Raw genomic sequence first — 16,412 nt, 5'->3', positions numbered from 1 at the left:
TTTTCTTTTTTCTTAGATCCTATGATAAAAAGTTGCACATAGTGGGAATATCATAAATATTTGCTGTTGAGGGAAAAGGAAAAGGGGTGCATGTATTTTTAATTAAAAGTTTAGGGTTTTCTATTTGTGTGTATATATATAAAGCTCCCTCTAGAGCTGGAGACACACAGCCACCAACCCTGGGTGCTGGAAACTAAACTCAGGTTCTCTGGAAGAACAGCAAATGCTTTTAGTAACTGAGTCTTCTTTCTAGCCTCCAACAAAGGGTAGTTCTAAATTTATTCTTCATGTGTTCCTAGGTTTTTATAGTAGTTTACATTGGGCAATATTTCTGTACAATTATATCAAACAACCTTTCTACTGAACTTTAAACCTGCTGATAGGAACTTTAAGAAAGTCCAAATTTTCCTAGTGAAAATTTATATCCTTAGAATTAGTCATGAATACATATCAAAGTTTAATGACAGCAGTGCTCACTATAAAAAACTGATCAAGCTAGAGAAAGTACCCAAGGAGCTAAAGGGATCTTCAACCCTATAGGTGGAACAACATTATGAACTAACCAGTACCCCTGAGCTCTTGACTCTAGCTGCATATGTATCAAAAGATGGCCTAGTCGGCCATCACTGGAAAGAGAGGCCCATTGGACACGCAGACTTTGTGTGCCCCGGTACAGGGGAACGCCAGGGCCAAAGGGGGGGAGTGGGTGGGTAGGGGAGTGGGGGTGGGTGGGTAAGGGGGACTTTTGGTATAGCATTGGAAATGTAAATGAGCTAAATACCTAATAAAAAATGGAAAAAAAAAAACTGATCAACTTATTATAACCTAGATAATAAAGCAGTTATTTAAAATGTAATCCCAGCACTAAAGGATGCTGAGCTAAAAGGATCAAGAGTTCAAAGCCAACCTGGGCTATATACTCAGTGAGACCCTGTCTTAAAAAAACAAACAAAATTATACAGAGGGACTTACACTCACTAATATGTACCATATTGTTCAATTAACAATATTTAAAAGTAGTTTATAATTGAGAATGCAATATGAAGTATGAAAATACATAAATTTGTATTATATATATATATATATATAGTACACACACACATATATATCACAAAATGTCAAAATGTCACGACAAAAATATTACAGAATGAACAATAAAAGGAAGCTGATGTTACAGATACATTGACGTTATAGCTACATTGATGTTACAACTACACTGCTACTTTTTCTTTATACTTATCTACTCCTACTATCTAAATTTCAGAGAAAAAATGTTACTTCATAAACAAAATAAACAACTACAAAACAAGAAGAAAAATAAATGGGAGTTTTTACAAGCAACACAACAAATAGTTGTAGTGTAAGTTATAATTTTTATTCAAAAAGAGAAAAAAAAACATTTTAATGTAGTCTAAGATCCATTTACCTATTTCCTTGCTCTAAAATTACACTGTAAAGCCTTATCTACCATGCATATTGCTCTAGAGAAAAGATGCAGCGTGTTCCTGGCTCGTCATCTCACATACTGACATGAAGACAGCACTGAGCTAGTTGATGAGTGTACATAGTGTGGCCGTCTACATTTCACCTGAACGTTAAATTGGGAACCAGCATGTATCAAATGACACATCCTCGAGTAAAACTTGGGAGTCATAGGAAATGTTTTAGCACTTGCGGGCTTTTGTTTGTTTGTTTGTTTGTTTTTGAGCAGAGAGACATATAGAGGTCAAAGGACAACTTGTAGCAGTAAGTTCTCTCCTTCCAAAACAAAGTGGGTCCTGGGGATTGAACTCAGGTCATCAAGCTTGACAACAAGCATCTTGACCCTCAGAGTCATCTTGCCAGCCCTATTTCTGGTTTTCTGAGTTAAAGTCTAGGTAGTCTAGGCTACCCTCAGACTCCCTGTGGGACCCTTCCCTGAGCAGGGGCAGACATGAAGCTCAAGCTAAGTACTAGCAGGGCCCTTGTTTCAATCCTCGCACCAGTGCGGGAAAACAAAAATTTCCACACTTTCCTAAGATTTCTATACTTCTCAGCCTCCCGAGTACTGGGATTATAAACACACACCATAATACTATGGGCATTTTTATAGTCGTCAGTACTAACTGTTCCTTTTCATTTTTAACTAAATTTTAAAATCTTTAAATGCTGACAGAAATCAGTGATTTGTTAAACATTTTTCTCAGTTACATCATCTTAAGTTCATTTTAAAATGTCCTGAAAAACAGCAAAGTCTGAAGACTGCTCAATATTAAGATGAGTGCTTCTCATGTCTGCAAATGCAAAGTTCCACCCCAGGTTTCAAATAGTTTGCAAATAAAATCCTCTGGGAAAAAGATCAACCCAGTGGTATTCTGGGTAAGGGAGAGTTCAAGGAACACAAAGTCCAGCTTCTTTTATGCCTCTGCTGACTCCAAATCAAACTGGGGCTCACAGGACAGTTAGAACACTGTCATCATCAGAGCTACCCAGATACAGGTGAAATGAAGCCCTCGGGTAATTGGTAGTGAGGTTGCTGGCAGATCTGCGAAGGGAGGCATCTGTTTTGCCCTGATCTACTTAGGAACTGAACCTAGGGCTCTGTGCGTGCTAGGCTTGCAAGGTCTGGTTTCTACCACTAAGCTGTATCTCCACTCTGGTCACTGTATTTTGCAAAATTTCCTACAGACAGAGAGGAATGTTTTTTAAAGTTCATAAAACATTAAAGGCTCTAACACTGAGAAATCCCAAAGGTCATCCTAAGCATCATATTTTTTAGACCTGAAGTGCAATGAAAAAAATCATTAGAAGTAGCAAACCCTCAGTGTTTCGAAGAAAAAAGGACAGGTGGTCAGGAGAGTCCACTGTTAGACCAGAAGCACATGCCCTAATCAAAGGCCCCATCATCTGCCTCATCTTCTAGCCTCTTTTTAACTTGCCCTAGTACTACAAATAAAAGGGCCTCTTCTATAGAGAGCTCACTGCAAGCAAAGAAAGAAATGGATTTCCACCCCCTAAGAAGTAGACCGGCAGCATGAGGCATTTGGTATTATCCTTTAGTTGGTCAAAAGCCTGAAGGATAAAAAAAACTACCTGCCTGTCTTAAAACGGGAACAGACTCCAGCCTCAAGCAACCAGAAGAAGATGGATCTGGATTTACCAGCTTGGAGACCAACTCCACATCGCAGCCACCTCACCTGCCATATCTCAGCCAACCTGTCAGGAGCTGCAGCTGTAGGCATGCAACACTCCTACCCCTCAGGCTCATGGCTGAGTTCTTTACAGCCCAAGAAACAAGAAGCAGCTAGGAGGAAGTCAATGAAAACAACCATTGGCCCTCCCTGGTGTGCCCAGCAAACTCCCTACCCATAAGGAACACTGTTAAATTTGTCATTTCTAAAATGACCGTTGCCAAGTTAAAGAAGGCCATTGTCACTGCAGTCTGGGCAGCAGCTCTGCAGATCTAGGTCCATAACCCAGTTTTCTACTAAATGAATATACAGCCTCAGACAAGCCAATCCGATTCTATAGCTTCATACACAAAGAAGCAGCCCAGGTAATTTCTGCAGAGGATCCTAATGAGGACAGGGGCATGACTGGGAGAATGCCTGCCTGTACACGTAAGGCCTGCGGGTCAATCTCAGGACCAAAACCAAACCAAGAATCATAGGTCACAACACATAGAAGGTAGACAATAAAAGGTATGCCGTGTAAGTGTTAACCTCAGGCCAAAGTCGTGATAAATCAGGGTCCTGGGATTATCTGACCTAAGAGCCAACTGGTCAAATCTGGGCTTGTGAAGTAAATGATACTGGCTCAGCTCAGCTAGATTCTGAGACATGCAGACTTTTCAAGCCAAGTGTTCTACAACATGGAGAGTGGACCAAGTTTAAGCTGTCTAACATGAGTATACGTAGGTTTAGCTAACTTCAGAGCTTTATTGCATGCATGCACACACATGCATGTATGTATGTATGTATGTACGTACACACACACTTCACTTGCAGTTCAGTCTGGATTTTTTTTTTTAAGATTTATTTATTTTATGTATGTGAGTGCACTGTAGCTGTCTTCAGACACACCAGAAGAGGGCATCGGATCCCATTACAGATGGTTGTGAGCCACCATGTGGTTGCTGGAAACTGAACTCAGGACCTCTGGAAGAGCAGAGAATGCTCTTAACCACTGAGCCATCTCTGCAGCCCTCAGTCTGGATTTTAATCTGTGGTTCTGCTTACTACACAAAGTTCCTTGACAGCAGGAAACAAGCTGTACCTCTCCTCTGCACACTTGAGAAAGGTCCCTGCACTGCACACCAAGGACACAATCATGCCAGTACATTCTGGGAAATCCACTCAGGCTTCCTAGCTCTAAGAGTCAGAAGTATTCCTTTTGGCAAAGGGAATACTTGAACTTAGCATGTTTTTCTTATTTTAGTCTCAAATTAATAATGACTAAAGAAACCATACATTATTTATCACGAGTACAATTTCCACAAATGAAGCTATACTAAAAAAAAAAAAAAAAAAAAAAAAAAAACAGGAAGAGAGAAATTTAAAAACCAGTATGGGGGAAGAGAGTCTGCACCAAGGCAGCCATGGATCTCAAACACCTGCTCCAGCACTTTCCAGTTTTATAAACCTAAGCCAGTCAGCACATATCATCTCAGCCTGGGAACTACATCGTCTGCCTCAGTTGCCTCATAAGGAAAATGGGGACAGTCACTCCTGCATCCCACAGGTTGTCATAAACCTAATAAATGTGAATCATCAAATACAGCTGGTAAAAGACTGCTAGCCCTCTTTTCTGCTGGCAAACCCTACAGGACCTAAATTAAGCCTAAATACAATCACTGCCTCCACTTCTGCTTTCTCAAAATGTACACAGCCAAACACATAGGACAGTAGACTGAAAGCAGAGGTTATGACGGGGTCAGTGTATCCGCCCCAGACCTCTACAGCCCAAGCAAAGGCAACCTCTTCTAGCCTTTTTAAATAACTCTGTTGAGGCATCTTTGTAATAAAACAAACGTTGAGCATGTCAACAGGTGCTCTGTCTGGCACTGTCTGGAGACTGCAGCTCAACCCTGAGGTTCTCACCACATAGACAAGAGAAGGGGAAGGGAAGGCCAAGGCTGGAGCTCAGTGACAAGGCAGTTACCCAGAAAACACAAGGCCCCGGGGTTCAATCCCCAGCACCAGAAGTCAGAACAATAATTATATTTAAAAAACAATAATTATATTTTAAAGGTAAGAATTAAAACTCTACATACATATTTTTGTTTAAAATAAGCAACCAACAACAATGCTTATATAAAACAAGTAAGTGGAAAGAAAGGAAATCTTCCCGGTTCATTTTCACACAGAACAAAATAACAATTTTCGAACTTCAGGCAGCTAAGCCCTTTGGTTCATCTCACTAAGGTACATGCCTTCAATTATAGGCTATCAAAGTAAAAGCTTAATAATCAAAGTTCCCTACATGTATCTAAAGGCAATATTGCTCCTATTCATTGAAACAAGGTCAGATTAAGGCAAGGTTCCATCTTTTTTTCTCAGAGAAAGGTGACTCTGAAGAACTGTGGAGGCACTCCCCATTTTTAGGAGGACCCTGTACTTCCTCCCACTCCCTTGCACCTCCAGAGAACCCACAGTACAGTATGGTAGGGACACACTGCCTGGTGCACTCTGCCTAGTGCCTTATGTTGCCCTATAATTTTAACTGAATGTAGCAAAGAGAACCTCAGATTAATAACTAACTTAGACTTATAACTACAATTCTTCCCCTGCTTGTACTGCCAGCTCTGGCTAAAACTGGGTCAGCCCACTACAAACCAAGGGCAACCCTTGAAGAGACACTTTTATAATGCAAATGGTCATTCTGTGGTACCAAGGAGAGAGATCACTGCAACACTGCCCTTTGAAGGCAAGAAGCCTGAAAGAAACACTCAATTCTATATCCCAGACTTGTAACCTATCTTCTTCAACAGACCTAAGAACTGCGCAGTAAGTCGAATCTAAACTCCATCTAGCTGTTAATGAGGTGCCAGCACAACTGTCTAAAGATAGCAATTTCAATCAATAACCACACCAGTGCTACTCAGAGGCTGGCCAATAAGCAAATGATGGCTCAACATCAATATAAAAGAAATTTCTTCCTTCTAAACCCCTAGCACCATTTAAAAACTGTACCCACGAGTAGCAAGCCTTGAGAAAGAACAGTGAAATCAACCATGCCATCAATATCCCTCTGACTCATTTCCTAATATCTGTGCAGTATCATCAGGACTCCAGGAATTTAATACTGCTTTTAAAAGAAAGTTATACCAACCTGTATGAACTATGCAGTAATAAAAGCTGATACTGCTACTGACACAATGAATTAAATACACTCTCTAAATGGAACTTCCCATGAAAAACATGAGAGCTCGGCCTTGGTTTTATCAGGATCTGACACCAACTGCACTCCTGCTAACACAGTTTTATCCTAAGCAACCCCCACCCCATCCATCCAAAATCCCCACCCAATATTATTACTTTTATCTGTGGAATTCTCTGCTGGCCTTGGCCTGGAAAACTGGGTGGGCCCTGAGGACAGGTATCAGATCTGGCCTTTTTTTTTTTTTTTTGAGTTGGCTCAAGCTGATGGTTCCCAGTAGCATAAAGCTGTGGTCTTCATAAACCTCCATTTGTGAGGTTTGCAGTACAGGGTTTAGTTGTGAGTCCCACCCCCCTCTTTTTTTTTAAATGGGGGAGAAAAGGTAAACCGAAAGATGTTTCAAAACAGAAAATTGTTTTAATTATGAAACCCTCTTAACTCAAAACTGTTAAAGGCAGCCAAATGGGAAATAGAGTATTTTGTTTTGTTTTTCAAAGGTTTAACAATTAAACAAACATGAGAATCACAACTTTGTAGTGAGGGGAAAGAATTAAAGGGCAGGAGAAGAAAGGGGAGCAAGAAAGGGCCCTTCAAGACCTGTTTGCTCAGAAGGCCTTCCTAGTACTCCTCCTCCATGGGGGGTCCAGGCCGGAGGAAAGCAGAGGGTTACACAGAACATTTAGCAGACTTAACATTGCATTAAACACACTACTGCAAGTTTCAACAAATGTTCATGGCATACGTAAAAACACATTTACAACAAGAAAGAAGAGAGGCACCTGGAGACATCTGACACTGGGCATGCTCTGCAGGCAACTCAGTGCGCACATGCTCTCTACCAGGTTGGCGCAGCCTAGCCACAAAGACCTTGGCACAGAACACTGCAGGATGACAAAAAGGAAGGAAGAGAAGAAGCAGTTAGAGGCCGCAACAAGTCACTCCTTCACACAGGCAGCTTGAGTGTTAGTCAGGGCAGGGGTGCACCCATGCAGTTTAGAGGCCAGGGATGGTCCTAAGTTTCCTGAACCCTGGGGAGCAGGCCCTTTTCTGTCTTATGGACAGGGTTTTGCACTGCCAACCACTCGTTTCACGGAATACAGTAAACAGAATCAAGAGGGAGAGAATGCTTAAATGAAAACCCGAGAGGGAACTGGGAGTCTGAGCATGAGGCAAGACCACCGGGGAGAGTGGCAATCCACAAGGCCTATGGAGGAGTTCTGCTCTATCTCAGTCTCAACTGCTTAGGAAACTACAAAAGCAGGCCTTCTGAGTGGGTCCCCTGTCCCCCACACCACGCTATAAAAAAGGGAGACTCAACTGTTGAATAATCTGCACAAGGACATACAGCATAGCAGGGAGGAGCCAGCTTCGGTTATTGGCTACCAAATCCCACCTTCTTTTAAGGCCGGGAGCCCTCCTCTACTGAAAAACTTTGGTGACCTAACATTCATTGTGTGAATAGTTTTACACTTCTCCACAGTCAAACTGCAGGAGACTTAAGAGAATGAGGCAAAGGAAAAGACAGACCAGTGATAGACACAGGCGATTAAAACTGCTTGAAGCACACCTCGTTCTCATGGTCATCAACATCTCTGCATTCTCAGAGAAAAAAAACTTGAAGAGTTTTGTGACCTGTGACTTTTCATTCTGGACTTTATGTACAAACTTGGTGACAAGACTAAGAATTAATAGCTTGCCAGCCAGTGGGGACAAACACTTTTAATCCCAGCACTCAGGAGGCAGAGGCAGGTGGACCTCTATGAGTTCAAGGCCAGCCTGCTCTACATAGAGAGAATTCCAGGACAGCCAGTGCTACACAAAGAAACCCTGTCTCAAAAAAACAAAACAAAACAAAACAATTAAAAGATCAATTCAGCTGGGCGTGGTGGCGCATGCCTTTGATCCCAGCACTCAGGAGGCAGAGGCAGGCGGATTTCTGAGTTCGAGGCCAGCCTGGTCTACAAAGTGAGGTCCAGGACAGCCAGGACTATACAGAGAAACCCTGTCTCGAAAAACCAGAAGAAAAAAAAAAATTCATTGACTCCATTCTACCATTAAAAAAAAACAAACAAACTGTTGCTTTCAAAGGAATTAATAAAATGTAATGTAAAACTGAGCACATACAATAGCTAATATATAGTAATCATCACACTGGTATTTAATAAATATTTTTAATAATAAATAAATAAACCAACCCTGAAGATAGGTGCTTGAGTTCTACTAAACTACTCTACAGATCTTAGGCCAAGCCACACTTGTTCCTCCAGCTCCCTGGCTTACACTAGTAACCTCTACTACAGTCAGTGTATTATAAACAAAGAAAGCTTTGCCTGAAATCAGACAGACCTTGGGTTCGTACCCAATTCCTACTTACTAGCTACAGCTCAACTCATAATGTAGAGAATATTGAGTTTATTTAGGAAAGGCATGTGAATCCAGGACACAAAAATCAAAGACAGCAAATGGAATAAATAGCAGCAGACCTCTCTAAGCAATGAAAGCCACCACACATTCCAACCTGAGTACTTATTAAAAGCTTGCCTTGGGAGATACAGTGGGGAACTGTCTGCTGCTACAGGACAGAGTCTGTTGTCCAACCATTTTGCAACAGAGAGAAGCAACCTCAGAGAGACATGAGAACAGCTTTGTAAAATACAATGAAAGTAGCTGCCATCTCTTGACCTCCTCTAACCCGTTCCTACTATGACAACTGTCACGGTAAAGTCTCACAGTAAGTCCTGAAGAGCACACTATCTCGGTCTACAGATGATCTGTTTGAACACCAGCTATCTAAGGTCCATAGGCATGTGAGTGATTCTATTAAAATGAGCTCTCTACCCAGAGGCCCCGTTACACACATTATTACACATACTAGTTGAAATAGTAGTTCTATCAGACTGTATGGTCAGAGAAAAGACCCACATCACATGTTAATTACATGGATTACTCAAGTTAAATAAAGTCCCAAATATCCTCAATAGTTCAATTTAGGACTCTCTTGGTGATTTTGTTGTTTTTCATTTTGGCAGTCCTGGGACTGAACCCAGGACCTTTGCCAGGCAAGTGATTCATGAGTGGAATTCCTACCCACAGATTGATGTTCTTTCTGAACTGTTTAGTTTGCTGAATCACAAAATCACTCAGACCCTAAGCAAGAGGATCACAGCAGCAGTTTCTGACTAATACCAAATTAACGAAGCTCACTTGCAATCAATTTTCATTTATTCAGTAAATGGTCCTGTTCCTTTATAAAACTTACTCATGAGTTCCAGGAAAGCATCCTGCTACTGAACTATACACCTAACCTGATTCACACCATTTTTAAAGTCTGACATAAATTTGCATGTTCCAGAAGAGTTTTGTTTGCTTGTTTTGGCTTCTTTTATTATTGTAAGTTTTGTTTATTTGGGGTGGGGGACTGAGAACAAAACCCGCATGCCATGGTACAGGCCTAGAGGTCCAGGGGTAGGTTACAACAGTCAGAACTCTCCTTTTGTCCTCCATGTGGTTGACAGGGTTCTCCGGGTCATCTGGGCTGAGTAGCAAACACCTTTACCTACTGAACATCTTACTTGCACTGCTTTTTTGGTGTTGTTTGGGGTTTTTGATTGATTGTTTTTGAGACAAATTCTCACTGTGCTGCCTAGGTTAGTCTCAACCTCATGATCCTAACCTGAGCCTTCCCATGTCTGCCAGCATGTCCAACTCTTATTTAGAAAGCAAAAAACCAAAACAACAACCACCCAACCAACCAACCCAACCTTTAAAGGCCTAATTCCCAGAGCTTATCTCCTACCACCCACCACAGATGCTGTAGAATGACGGCAGTGGTCCCTGAGATGTGACCAGGTCGCCTCGCCAACCACAGCTCACCAGCACTTCCATCATTATGCACATTACTTTTCCAATATTCAGAATAGGAAAATAGATTTAAAGAGATGCAACTTCTGGTCGAAAAACCTCACACTGTCAGGTCTGAGTTGGGGCTGATCCTAGTAATCCTAAATTAGAACAGCAGCTCCACAGCTGACAATCTGCCTCAGAGAGGGACTGCAGAGACAGCAGCTCCAGGCACCTCCCACCTGCGCTGTAAAGCAGCTGCCAAAGCCTCCTAGTCAGACATCTCCGCTCTCAGCTCAGCAGGCCTGCAACCTTCCAGGGCAAGATGAGGACTAAGACAGTGCAAGTTAAAAGTCTAATGTTAGGAGTGCTCCATCCCATACTCAGTTATCTTATGGGTAACTAGCCAGACACACTGCTGGAAACAGTCTTTACTCAACAAAAAAGGCTACTGCAGGAAATCCATGCACTGTGTAATAAGAAAGTCCTTATTACAAAGGCTGCCCTAAGCCTAAAAAAACAGAAAGACACGGGCCCAACTTGAATAGGTGCAAAAACCAAAAGTTCTATACTCACTAATCTAAGAACATCAAATAAAATGCAGCTAAAACCTTAACAGTAATTGATCTGAGCTGCTTCTAATTTAAATTTCAGGACTTGGTTGGAAACTCAAGTTGTTATTTTTTTAAAATAATAGAAACTATCTTCTCATCAGCTATGTTCACAATCTGACTGCTCCTCCCTCCCTTCCTGTGTATTTTTAAATATCTTAAATATCTTTATTTACTGTTATAGTAGGTCTGAGGAATTGACCCTGAATAGCGTATTTACCAATATGAACAAATATGTACTGACCCACTTAGTCACCAACCGTCAGCAATGCCAAGCAAGCCTTTCTTCTTACAACCTCATCTTCAAGCCCCACAGACTCTCACAAGGACCATCCCAGGGGCCATAAAATCTCCAATATACACTTGTCACAATTTCATATTTAGCTACTTCTAATGTCCAGAACTCTAATTTAAGATTATTCATAGAAAACATGGAATTATTCATACTAGGCTCTAGTATTAATGGCAAATATAAATCAGGATGGATACCTCTTCACTCTAATGGCAAACAAAGCACTGGCCAAGGAACCCGAACCGAAGGTGCTCGCTGCTTACTGATTCTGCCAGATTCATCACCAACCGGCAAGCACTTGAAGGTGGTAAAAGGCAAGAGTAACAACTTTTTGACATTTTTCAAAAGCTGAAAGTTTATTAAAGGGGGTAATTACCATTGGAACCACAAATTAAATAAAGTAGTTGCCACCATCCTGTGTTCTCACTGGCCAGCTTGCAGAGTGTTCACAAAGGCTCTCACTGGCCTATCTCCTGCCTGATTCTGAATCTCCTGCCTAATTCCTTCTCAGAGAGGCAATTCTTTTAAAGCAATACACAGAGGTATGTTGTCATAATTCTGCTAAGCAAGAAATCACAAAATTCAAAACTCTCCTAGGTTTCTTGATTTAGAAATCTGCATTGATTTCCTGTAATTCCCTTCTCACCAAATCAACCATTACCTTCATCCAACTCACATCAGGATGCCTGAGATGTCCTCAGCTGAATGTCCTCAACCGCACCTCATTCAATAAAAATCTATTTGCACAGAAAAAAGTAAAACAAACAAGCAAGCAAGCAAACAAACAAACAAACAAACAAACAAGACTTTCCCCTAGACACAGGAAGATATCTGGACAATGTATAAACACACATATATACCACACATAGACAACCTATCCAGAGGAGGAGAGAAACCCTGAAATGTTGAGTAGAGGCAGTTAGGGGAAAAGAAAAGATGGATTTCAAGAATAAAGAGCATATGCAGGGCTGGTGAGATGGCTCAGTGGGTAAGAGCACCCTACTGCTCTTCCGAAGGTCTGGAGTTCAAATCCCAGCAACCACATGGTGGCTCACAACCATCTGTAACAAGATCTGACTCCCTCTTCTGGACAGCTACAGTGTACTTACATATAATAAATAAATAAATCTAAAAAAAAAAAAAAAAAAGAGCATATGCAGAGCTAAGAATGGCACAACCTCTGCATGGGCAAAAGTCAGCTGATACTTATACTGAAATGTAGGGCCAGAGGTAGCTCAGCAGCCGCGAGCACTTACTGCTCTTCAGAGGGCCTGAGTTTAGTTTCTAGTACCCATATGAGGTAGTTCCTAACCACCACTAACTCCAGCTCCTGAGAGACCTGAGAGATCTGACAAGCTGGCCTCCATGGGCACCAGCACTCTTGTGCACATACCCCCACATCAACACACACGCACTATAGGAAATAATAAATCTTTTTAAAAAATAGGTCATGGATTCTTAGCTCAACAAGTAGGAAATGGAGCACACTATCAATCTACAGCTAGCTTCAAAGGAAAAACCTGTTTTCTAGAACATGTAGTAAACACAAGATGACAGTCTATTCATAAAGAACAGAATGATAACAGGTAGAAGTAAACAGTTCAAAACCACAGCTTCCTTTAGTAGATTACTGTAAACTTTGTTAAAGTTCAATAAATATGAATGTTGGACCATTTAATTCTGTTAAGCAAGAAATCACAAAATTCAAAACTCCGAAGCAGGGACGAGGGCTCAATAGGGGAAGCGCCTGTGCACTTACTGAAGAGGGCCTGCGTTTGGTTTCCAGCACCCATATGAGGTAGTTCCTAACCACCACTAACTCCAGCCTTATGCTCAGATACCTAGTACGTAAAAAAAAAAAAAAAAAAAAAAAAAAAAAGCAGCTGTGTGTAGTGGTGCACACTTGGAAACCCTAGCACTGGGGAGGCAGCAGAAGGACCCTTGGAGTTCTCCTTGGCCGATCCGTCTAGCTCACCACTAGCTCCAGGTTTGATGACAGAGGGTCTTAAAAGCTAAGGTAGAGGGCCGCAGGACAGCACTGCCTCCAACTTGAGTGCACATACATGGGCACACACACACTACACACAAAAAAGTGTTAACTCGGCAATCAAACCACTGGTGCGAGCGACATGGTAGGAGGTGCTCGACTATGTTAGCAGAGAAGTGGGTCCTGGCAGCTAGAGAAAAAGCACAGTCTGAGAAGTGAAAAGGCTCTCAGGGAACTAACTGCAAGGCACTGACTGTTGGTTCACACACTGCGAACTTCGCTCAACGCGCGAGGAGCCAGTACCCAACAACACTCAGAGTCCAAATCTTTTCTTCCCCGTAAGACTTCCATTATACCCTCCTTATGAGATGGAAAACAAATGGAGTCACGCTGATGGAATGGGAATATTAGACTAAATATTAGAATAAAAGAAAAGATCTGTTTCGGGGAGGACACTGGACAGTAACAAGCACTTCACTGAAAATCTCCAGCCAGCATCAGCTCTCTAAGCCTCGGTTCAAGAGCCAGAAGGACCTACTCAAATTTCTCTTAAGACAGCACTCATCTCAAGACAAACATAGCAAGCATTATAATTAATCAAAATTAAGAACCATGCTCTTGTGTCTAATTGCTTGACCTGTCACCTGTCAAGAAACAATAGTGTCTGTATCGGCAGATAACCACAAGGCTTTTCCTAGTCTCGGAAGACTTAGAATCCAGGCTTCGAATGTTAACAATGACTTGAGTTTCAATCCCCTAGAGAACACAACGGAAGAAGAGCATCCACTCCCCAAAACTATGTTCTGACTACCAGTTGCATCATGGCCCATTCATATGAGCATGTGTACCCACATGCATGCAACACACACACACACACCAATAATAAAGTTAATTCACAATTCAAATGCATTTTCCATACCTTTAAAAAATACAATACCGACTCATGCCTTCATGTATAACAACAATCTTTCAAACAGGACACTCTGTTAAAGACAGAACTGGACAATAACCATGTGTCATGTGACCATGACAGTTGATACTTAATTCTTAGCAACTGTACTTTAGAACTGCATATTTACTTGTCACTGATATTATACCAGAGTATTCTCAAGCTAAGTTATACAATAAGTAAAGAAATGACAAGAAGAAACAGGAGAAGAGGGAAGAAATAAGGAAAGGAAACTTACTATTTGCTGAATTTTAGAGATGCAAACAGATCAACAATGACAAAAACTTGACAGAGTTAGAACTCAAGGCCAGAGTGCAACACATTCTTACACACTGTTCTCTCAGTTCCATTACTTCATCTTGAGCGATGATCCAGGAAAGACACTCAAACCCCTAAGCTCACGAAGCCATCACGGGCATCTCCAGAAGAGGGATAAAGGATATTTACTTTTTGTTTCCCCTCTTTTCCTCTATTATGTTTGTTCATTTTTACAAACATAATACATTTACATTTTTATTGTGAACCCAAGCCTTAAACACGCTGGCAAAGTACTCTATGGATAACCTATTCCCCAACCATTCTTTTTTGCTTTGTGAGTAGCACATGGAGATTAATTAAGGTTGCTATAGGAGTTTGGGTGGTGGGTTATTTACAACTAAACTGTCAGTGGCTACACTACTTAAGAAAACATCTCCCTGCCTCCCTGTCCCCCTGCACCCCCGCCCCCGGCCCCGGGCAACCATGAACTGTACTAATGAGGTAGGAGGAGAAGACTGAGGGCCATTCTCTACTAAGTAGCCAGTTTTCCAGGCCGGCCTGGGGTATGTAAAATACTGCCTTTAAAAGGGGGGAGGCGATAGATCTAGAATTCTGACTCCAAAACCCATTTCCTTTTCTAATTTACACCACCTATTATTCTCTGTTTAATATTAAGCTCTCCAAACTAGCACACCCCCCCCCCCATTAATTCAAACTGTATCAACCTGTTACTCCTATCTCAGCCCTAAAGGAGTGTAGCTGGGTAACTGACATACATAACCTCTGAGGAGCAACTGTACCACATGGATTCAGAGTCTGAAAAGCACTCATGACTCATCAATTTACAAATAAGATTCTATAATAAGGAGAAGAAACAAAGACATTATCTAGGAACACAAAGGCATCTATCAGATCAGATCATACTAAACATAATAGCACATAAACCCGCCAGCAACAAGAACCAAATAGTAGTTTTGAAGTACCCATAGGAAAAGCATGATGTTTGCCACATAGGACCATCCAACAGGAGCCTATCCATGACCCAGAGAATACTCATTTAAAAAAAAAAAATCCCAATACACTGAAGTAATTTTAAAAGCTTTAAGTGAATAAAAGCACTAACTGGGGACTAAAAGTTATGGTCCCATTTTATTACATACAAAATACTCAGAATAAGATGCAATTCTTTTTATTTTAATCTTTCAGTTGACCACATACACCTGGAAATAGAGCATTCAAGCTTCGGGATCCTATGTCCTGAGGACAAAACACTGGCCTTTCCATCCTTACTCAGGTATCTGATCACAGCAACTTGACCCTGACCTTCAGTGAAGGTCACAAGCAGATGGGGATAAACAGCCATCAGTTTGGCTAGACTCTGACACCTAAGAAACGTACACAAAGACGCTACTGTAGTTTCACTTTCCCACCTATGGCTACCAACCAGATAGCTGAGCTCCAGTTAGAAAGCCAGTGATCTCCCACCGAGGAGGAACCACACTGAACCATATTTGACTGTGGCAGCTTCTGCTTTCCCATGCCCAGCACCAGGAGGACTTCCATCTGACAGGACAAGCAGCAGAGAGACAAGTCCTCAGCCCTGTCTACGTCCTTCCTTCCCATTGGCTATGGTTCCATAGGTTTGTACCATCAGAGTTCCTGTGTGCTAAAGACTTGCTAACCAGCATGCTAGCCTATGAGGTGGTAGACCTTTAAGAGGGACCTCGAAGGTGGTTAGGTCATGGAACACTGTCCCATTAAGAATGATGTAGTTCATGGGGTCTCAGTCCCCAAGAGAGGATGTTGCCCTAGTCTCCATGTGATCCCTTCTGAATGCACGCACTCCTGCCATTATAGGCACATCTGTAATGTCACAAGAAACCAAAAGATCCTGGACTATCAGCCTCCAACCCTGTCACTTCCATAAACCTCTCCTCTTGGAAAGTACCACCAATGGATATTTTGTCCCAACAACAGAAAATGGATTAATGTAGCGCCACAGGCACAGGTACAGGTACAGCCTCATCCCTTCCAGGGCCTTCTACTTCACAAGGCAACTTTTTGGAAATGCCTGCATAAGATTCTACTGCATTCTAGCACACAAAGTTTTCATGTAAG

General features: G+C 41.7%; 1 protein-coding gene across 8 annotated transcripts in view; it reads right to left on the bottom strand.

Annotated features, from left to right (window-relative positions):
• Fbxw11 (F-box and WD-40 domain protein 11) overlaps nt 1-16,412 on the bottom strand; it is a 104,262-nt gene that overhangs the window by 59,378 nt on the left and 28,472 nt on the right. For 4 of the 8 annotated variants that reach the window (NM_001363353.1, NM_134015.3, NM_001271347.1 and 1 more), the window contains one exon: nt 7,137-7,238. The exons of the other annotated variants lie outside the window; for them this stretch is intronic. In NM_001363353.1, coding sequence (NP_001350282.1) covers nt 7,137-7,187 — 51 coding nt within the window. In that variant the 5' untranslated portion in view covers nt 7,188-7,238. The remainder of the gene's footprint in view (nt 1-7,136; nt 7,239-16,412) is intronic. 8 annotated transcript variants of the gene reach the window in all.

The sequence above is a fragment of the Mus musculus genome, chromosome 11 (assembly GCF_000001635.26).
Source record: "Mus musculus strain C57BL/6J chromosome 11, GRCm38.p6 C57BL/6J".
Classification (NCBI taxonomy): Eukaryota; Metazoa; Chordata; class Mammalia; order Rodentia; family Muridae; genus Mus; species Mus musculus.
The sequence above is the reverse complement of the archived record's forward strand: the minus strand, read 5'-3'. Positions and strand labels throughout refer to the sequence as shown.